General features: G+C 40.9%; 1 protein-coding gene across 1 annotated transcript in view; it reads right to left on the bottom strand.

The window, feature by feature from the left end:
* Nucleotides 1-2,416: 2,416 nt before the first annotated feature.
* The window catches only part of LOC308073344 (receptor-type tyrosine-protein phosphatase-like N), a gene marked incomplete at its 5' end in the record, with an annotated part of 38,126 nt that continues 31,877 nt past the window's right edge, over nucleotides 2,417-8,665 (bottom strand). The window contains 6 exon segments of the mRNA XM_080412217.1: nucleotides 2,417-2,725; nucleotides 3,024-3,097; nucleotides 4,345-4,409; nucleotides 5,143-5,196; nucleotides 7,128-7,294; nucleotides 8,103-8,222. Of these exon segments, the coding sequence (XP_080268343.1) occupies nucleotides 2,654-2,725; nucleotides 3,024-3,097; nucleotides 4,345-4,409; nucleotides 5,143-5,196; nucleotides 7,128-7,294; nucleotides 8,103-8,222 (552 nt within the window). The 3' untranslated portion in view covers nucleotides 2,417-2,653.

The following is an 8,665-nucleotide window of genomic DNA, read 5'->3' as shown; positions in this document are numbered from 1 at the left end:
CTAAGCATTTTGCTGGGTGATGTTTAAGCCAACAATCATCTTAGAAAGTTACAGAAACACAAAACTGTGAGTGTTAATTTAACTCAGAGAGTCTATGAATGGAACCAGATGGACCCATAAGGGTTCCATGTGTAGACTTAACCACTTGAACTCCAGAATCCATATTCTGGGGGTAACATTAGGCAAAAATAGCAGATCTACAAACTCACAATGCGTCGCGATGCGACGCATTGTGAGTTTGTAGATCGGCTATTTTTGGCCTAGACGGGAAAAAGTGGTCAAAGTACAGTTGTAACTCAAGTTCTCTAAGACTCCGGGGGTTCTGTTTTACTGTGTAGTGTGTCATGGCAATCTCTTTAGGTATATCTACAGGATGGCTGCTATATAGAACTTTGAAAATATTTTCATGGAAATGAACAAAGAATTCAGAAAGGTATCAAGAAGACTCACTCCAAAACCAACTCACCCCATTGCTAGGAAAACTCACTCCGGAAAACTCACCCCACAGGGTAGGAAAACTCACCCCCAAGATTTTCGGGCGTAGGAAAACTCACCCCAGGACCTGAGAAAACTCAGTCCGGAAAACTCACCCCAATGGTTTTTAACTTTGTGAGCTTTCCATTTTCACAGAATGCTTGGGGTAAAACTTTTTCAGTCATCCGCGGACTTCTTTTTTTCGCCGATAAAGTATAGTTTTGGACCATGACGGAGGCGCGCCGACTCAGCAGACCTTGAGGCTGAGGAGTTGCGCCCGAGCGCCTCCAGGCGCGAGTGCCCGCAACGACCAGCCGATGGTCTGCTAGTCGAATCAGCGCCGTCCGAGTTATGTACCGATAGGGACAGAATAGTAAATATTTTTGGTGGGGACTGCGTTTGCCCCACTCACTGCGTTTGCCCCACTGACTGCGTTTGCCCCAACTGCCACTCAAAGTGACTACTGGCCAATCACAGTGCGTCTCCCCCGGGGTGAGTTTTCCTACCCCCGGGGTGAGTTTTCCTACCCCCGGGGTGAGTGTTCCGGAGTGAGTTTTCTCAGGTCCTGGGGTGAGTTTACCCACCCCCCGGGGTGAGTGTTCCTAGCTCCGGGGTGAGTTTTCCTTTTTGAGTTGGGGTGAGTTGGTTTTGGAGTGAGTCTTCTTGTATTCTTCAGAAACACACCTGCCACTGGCATTATTCAACAAAACAGGCACCTGATACAAGGGCATGAGGTATGAATGAATCTTTTTTTTTCTAAGTATACTGCTAAGTAATGTACCATCTCTTTGACGACACTGTCACACAGGACAATTATGATCCATCCCAAAAAATAAATAAATATTCATTTGTACAGGAACGACTGCACCACACAGCCCCTCTCCCTGTGCTGTCATAATTAAAGGCAATACCCGATGTGGAAACCATAGCTGGATCCACATGTGCAAAACAATCATTTAGATTTAGTTCCTCTTTGTTAAACAGATCTGATAATCTCCTTACTGTCTCAGGGTACGGTCACACGTGTGAAGGCGAATGACCATCACCCGTCGAGGCAAATGCCTACCTTTTGCTGAATGTGGGCCGTGCAGAATGTGACGCACATGCAGTGGTGGAAAGTAACTAAGTACATTTACTTAAGTACTGAACTTAAGTACAATTTTGAGGTATTTGTACTTTACTTGAGTATTTCCAATTTCCAATACTTTTACTTCTACTCCACTACATCTCAGAGGCAAATATTGTACTTTTACTCCACTACAATTATTTGAAAACTTTAGTTACTAGTTACTTTTCAGATATAAACTATGATATAATGAAACATACATTAACCACTTTAGCCCTATTTTATACCTAGGCTATTTGAAAATAGCAGATCTACAAGCTCACGATGCGACGCGTTGTGGAGCTTGTAGATCTGCTATTTTCAAATATTTAGTACTTTTACTTTTGGTACTTTAAGTACATTTTGATGCCAATACTTTTGTACTTTTACTCAAGTAATTTTTTTATTCTGGACTTTTACTTGTAACAGAGTATGTTTATATTGCAGTATTGGTACTTTTACTTAAGTAAAGAATTTGAGTACTTTTTCCACCACTGCGCACATGGAAATCTATTTGCTGGTATGAGAGTTGGTCACATGAGCGCTCACTAACAAAATTACAGCCAATGACGACCAAGTGTGGTCAACCATGCACACACACTTCCTTGTTAACGGTTGACGCACGGTCAAATTTACCAAAGTTGAACTCCACACGAGGCAAAAGACGCCAGATTTGCTTCGCCATAGGAGGGACGGCCCCTTCGCTCGCATAGAATGGAAGTGAACGGGAGGTGAATATTTCGTTTGCGCTTGTATGACCGTACCCTTCACTGGGAAGATATCACAAGGCTGTTATATAAACCAGTGGAAAAAATGCATCTGTGCCACTAATGGCTGACATCCGATTTTCTGCTAAATGCTGAAAAAAAATCGAAAGAACCCAGAATTCTGAGGAACACAAAAGGAGTCGTTAGTTCTTATTTACAACAAGCTGACGTGTTTTGATAAAGTACATCCTCGGTTGTGCGTACGGATAGATGAAGCAGGTTGTTACCACGCTTTTCATGCTGTGTCCTTGGTTATGGGTGTGCATGTGTGGGTTTTTTGTGCGTGTGTGTCCTGGGATGTTGTGGCTCACTGTGGCAGGGCCTTCAAGATGGCATTCACCTCCTCAGCCACTGCTGTCAGCGCAAACTCAAACTGGTCCTGAGCGGAGAAATGGACAGAGGGGAGGAAGGCAGACAGAGACTAAATCAAAGACATAATCATAAATTGTGGCCCTTGATCTAAAGATCTAAAGAGTAGAAGAGATATAAAGGTAAGAAGTATAGACAGAGGAGGAGGGAGGGTAGGGGGATAGAATTGGTCTGTCTCATGGATCAGCAGCATGCACAGACAAACCTCGCTTCACACACACACGCACGTGCACAAGTGCGAGCACACACACACACACACACACACACACACACACACACACACACACACACAGAAAGCACAATGGTACCTTTGAGGAGACCAGGCCAGGTCTCTGGTCTCTGATGTGTTCCAATGTGGCAGCGATGTCGATCTCCTTCACTCCTAACAACAACAGCAACATCAAGGAATTTGTACTCTGTCGTATGATGGAGTTGCATGTCAAAAGTAGCAGATACACAACCTCAACGCATCGCAATGCTTGTGTCAGGTGTTTTAGTATTTAGTATAAATTAGGCAGTACTATTGTTAGATCGTTTTATTGTCAGTTGTATATAATAGTTTTTTTTTTAAATCTCCATTACGTTTTTCATATTTGCAAAATAAAATAAAACACTATTCTCTGTAATGACATTTCCTCTTACTTCATGAAGCACTTTTTAAAAACCCTTGAAAAATCCAACCACAGGGAGAAAACAATATGCTGTAAAAGCAATTAACGTAAGCGTGAGAAGAACAGCATTATGTAGGCTATACAGAATCTCTGGCACATTAATGGTATATGTACATTTTATTTTTTACACTTATTCACTACATTCTGCAACCACAATGTAATATTGTGAATATAGCACCCTCTGCTGTGCAATGTGTGAACGCCAAAGTGGGCATGGGCTTTGAGTTGGAGGGATGAGGGTAGAACCAGAGCAACACCCAGAACCTACACGATCACCCTACTACACTCCAACCCACAGCCACACTACTAGCCCAACCTACAGTACCACCATTAAGCTGCTTCTGTTGCCTGATTTATACTTGGATTGCACGCCGGTGTCGAACGCCGAAAATAGATCTACAAGCCTAGTATTTAGTATAAATTAGGCAGAAAAAGTTTCCCTACCTAAGATGAGAATCAACAGAGAAATGAATTCAATCTCCTCGTAACTAGTGGAAAAGAGTATTTTTTTAAATACTAATGTATAGCATAAAGCCTGATTCATACTTTGTTGTTGACTTTGTTGTTGACTTGAGACCCCATACAGGCATTCACCAAAAGCAGGTTGAAAATTGGCCCTTATCTCAAAACATTTGGTCTCCATAGCCTCTTATTAACTTAGATGCATTAAATTAGATGCAACGTAATACCTTATATATGATTTTCTGAAATTAACAAGCATCTTAGGAGATCATTTTCTTCCTCAGTTTTGAATAAAATATCATATCATGTCATAACACATGGCACTCCACGTTGAAGACTTTGGACATGCTTGCCTGAAATTGTGTGTGTGTGTGTGTGTGTGTGTGTGTGTGTGTGTGTGTGTGTGTGTGTGTGTGTGTGTGTGTGTGTGTGTGTGTGTGTGTGTGTGTGTGTGCGTGTGTGTGTGTGTGGGTGTGTGGGTGTGCGTGTGTCTCACCCTTGGCCATGCGGTTCAGCACCATGTCAATGAGAATGTATGTGCCAGTTCGTCCAGTACCGTCACTTAGGGAGACAGACAAGAGAGAGAGGACACCATTAAGATCTGAACAAAATACTGCTGAAGAGTTCTTCAGTCACTAACTGTTCACGCAAACCCTTGTTTTGGTGATTTCAAATCAATCGGTGCTCCAGCATGCTAGGCCTGACCTCGATTATTCGAATAGTCGACTAATCAGCCGAGGGGAGTCTGAGTCGACTGAGTTTTAATTATTCAACTGAGAGATTGGCCTAATTTGTCATATTAATTAACTAATAGTTTGCCAAAAATAGGATATACATCATGATTTATTGGGAGAAACCAAGCAAGTATATGTTAAATCAGACATTAAGCACCCCTTCAGCCCAAATGTTCCTCTATTGCATAACATATTTTTTGCATGATTCGACTGAGAGATCTCATGAGATCTCAGTCGAATCTTTTAAATTTTCTTAATAATCTTAATAATTTAAATAATAATAATAAAAAAAGAATATATATATATATATTATATATTTATTTATTTATATTTATATTTATATTTATTTATATATATATTTTTTGTGTCATTAGTCGACTATTAGTTGACTATCTGCAACATGTGGCCAATCAGATTCGACTATAGAAATCCTTAGTCGGGGACAGGCCTACAGCATGCATTTCGAGTTGTGAGCTTGAAGATTGGCTATTTTTGTGATATGTTCTCCCCCAGAATAGGGATGCTAGGGTTCATGTTAAAAACGAGTTGTGGCTCATTACCTGCAATGAACAATGATGGGGCAAGAGCGACCTCTGTAGCACTTATTCACCTTTCTGAGGAACGGGGTTGGGCAGAGAATAAGAGACGGAGAGGGAAGGAGAGAGACATTAGTTATTCAGCAGTTGGAGCTCATGGAACTTTAAGCCAGTTATTCTCAACCTGTGGGCCCGGGGGCCACTGGTGGGCTGTGATGGTATAGCATATGTCCCCCAAATAATTGCCAAAACACAAAAGATTTTAATGATAATATAACATTAATATAAAAAAATATATATATCTACCAAAAGAAATCGCATGGTATTTTTCTCTTTAAAACCTTGAAAAATGGGTTTTCATTATGATGCAGATACATAAGAATACCGTGTTAGTTCCATTGATCCAAGCCAGAACTCAATAGATCATTAAAATAAACATGCTCTGAATAAGCCCAGTCATCTGACCAATTAGACGGTCAGAAACCTTTCGGCTGCCGTGTTGAGTGGTCAGATGGGTGGGCCCACTCGGCCGTGAACGCTTTGGAGATTTTCAAGTGGGCCCTGATCTAGAAAAGGTTGAGAACCACTGCTTTAACCCATTAAAGCCGGGGACGCATCTCTGTCATTTTAGATTTCTTTGGGCTATTCACAGATCTACAAGCTCACAGTGTGGTACCAAGTGCCACGCTGTGAGCTTGTAGATCTGCTATTTTTTTTTAAATCGTGAAAATGTGTGCACATTTTTTAATAAATCTTTAAAGCGAACATTTGTAACTCAAAGCTTTACTTCTGGAGGTCCCTGGAACAAAATATTTTACAAATGTTTGCTTAAAATATATATGTATTCAAAGATTTGCACAAATCTTCACAATAAAAAAAAATAGCAGATCTACTATGAGCTTGTATATCTGCTATTTTTGAACAGCCAAAGTATAAAATAATGGTTATAGCTTAAATCTAAAATGACACAGATGCGTTCCTGGATAGAATGCGTTAAGCAGTGTTAAAAACACAAGGAGGTAAGAGAAAACTAAACAGAGGTATATACAATATGATAACAAATAACGCTGGTTCTGATTCAAGAGCTAAGGAGCGGTTGGGGAGGATACAAAAACAAAAGAAGAAAAAGAGGCCAAGGGAATAAGGTAAAAATGAGATGGAGAACAGGGGAGGCAGAGAGGAGAGAACAGAAAGCCATGGAGTCACTGTCCCTCTTGCAGTCGCCAGTCACACCTGCCAATGCTCATTTTTGTGACTATGCAACTGGAGCCAGAGTACTAGCTGCAAACCACAAAAATGACACTGGGAGATGTTACAATGCAAAAACCCATCAACCTACTGAGCACTGAGAGAGAAGAGAGAGAGAGAGAGAGAGAGAGAGAGAGAGAGAGAGAGAGAGAGAGAGAGAGAGAGAGAGGGAGGAGGGGGGAGAAAAAGGTGGAGGGGAAATGTAAAGTACTTATGCATTGTTTGGTAATGGACACGAGAAGAGTGATAGAGAAGATGGAGAAACAGGTAGAGTGGTAGAGAAGATGGAGAAACAGGTAGAGTGGTAGAGAAGATGGAGAAACAGGTAGCGTGATAGAGAAGATAGAGAACCAAGTAGAAGGGATGACATGGGATTCATCGTTAGGATTCAAGCCCAGTCACCAGTACACGGCATGTATCTCATCCCAGACTTACTGTTAGCAGTTTATTTAGCTGTGTGTGTGTGTGTGTGTGTGCGTGTGTGTGTGCGTGAGTGCGTGCGTGCATGCGTGCGTGCGTGCGTGACAGAGAGAGAAAGAGAGAGAGAGAGAGAGAGAGAGAGAGAGAGAGAGAGAGGAAGAGAGTCACGTGTTTGTGTTTGTATTGTTCTCCGAGCATGTAATACCTATTTCCTCTGTTTGCAATTATTCTAGGTTGTTTGGAATCTACTCAAGCGACTACAAATTACTGTACCGTGGTAGTGTGTGTTTTTTATATATCTGTGTGCGTGTGCGTGTGTGCGTGTGTGTGTGGTGTCCTACCTGCGGAAGTCGAGCAGGGGTCGTGTGGAGGTGGGGATGCCGTCAGCAGGCCAGCTGAGCAGGTGGAACTGAGTCAGTGTTCTGGTCTCCTGGGTCTGGACGTTCTTCAGGTAGAAACTACGCACTAAGAAGTCCTTACACCAGATATGCTCTGACACCAAGTTAACCTGACGCACGCACGCACGCACGCACGCACACACGCACGCACACACACACACGCACACACGCGCACACACACACACACACACTCAAGTAAATACTCAAGTATTCAAAAGTATATATATATATATATATATATACATATTATATATACTGTGTACTATAGTATATACTGTCAATGGATTGCTGTATTTAAAATTTGAACAATGTAGAAAAAGTTTTTAAAAAAGTTTTTAAAAAAGTAGTGAAAATAGCAGCTCTACAAGCTCACAACGCGGCACGTGCTGTGAGCTTATAGATCTGCTTTTTAAGTGGTTCATTCGTAATATATTTGTGTGTATGTTTTTAATAGGATTCAGCACCAAAAATCACATGATCTTACTAACGGTTACCAACACATTCGTGCCAAATGTCATGAATGTGTTTTTTCCAGCATACAATTAGTTCAAAGATTCTCAGCCTTTTTAATTTCAAGGACCCCTGTTGGATATGCATTAGGCCATGGATGCCCATATGATATCATTTATCTCTTAGACCGCAATCTACACTGTCAAATCATCAGTGTTAATTTAACTCTGAGAGAGTACAAATAGAACCAAATGGTTCCTAACTCTAAATTATTTATCTGGGTACCCCTTAGAATCCCCTTCCATGACCCCTAGTACAATAGTTCACCCTCACCACCATACAACTGTTAGAAACATTATACAGGATAAGACATGGAGGTATACAGTAGGAATTACCGGTATAATGCTTTATGGATAAAACGTGATGGTATACAGAATGAGTTCTTACAGCTATGAAAGGGGAAGTTACCTCATATATGTTGTAGAGAGAAGAGCCTTCATCAGGCCAGTAACGTTCACACTGCTTCTCTCCGTCCTCCACCAGCGCGGTCATCATCACTATCACGGTACAACCATTCTCCCATACCATCTGGGGATCCATAACACACGCACGCACAGAAAACACAGGTGTTTACGGTTTAGACACATATTTTCAGACATTAAATAGAACACCTGTACACTATATATAATGCTCCACACATACACCTTTAATAGACAGACAAGACATTTTCAGCCAAACTGAAGACATCTTTATTCTCTTTAATGGGGGCAAAATGCAATTTATATTCATTTACTATCCACAAGCACCATCTAGTGGATAGAAATTAAACATCGCCCCTTTAACTAAAGAGAGACTAGAAAGTGAGCCTCTTTTCAGACAAAAAATAATATTAAAATTAAATACAAAATTAAAATTAAATAAACTAAAATTAAATTAAATTAAAAGTAACTACAGTAGATTTTTTTAAATCCATACAGCACTTTTCAAGTTTATCACAGTATGAAAGACGACAGTAAAGGGTTAACTTCTAC

The sequence above is a fragment of the Gymnoscopelus braueri genome (assembly GCF_963280865.1).
Source record: "Gymnoscopelus braueri genome assembly, chromosome: 18".
NCBI lineage: Eukaryota > Metazoa > Chordata > Actinopteri > Myctophiformes > Myctophidae > Gymnoscopelus > Gymnoscopelus braueri.
The sequence above is the reverse complement of the archived record's forward strand: the minus strand, read 5'-3'. Positions and strand labels throughout refer to the sequence as shown.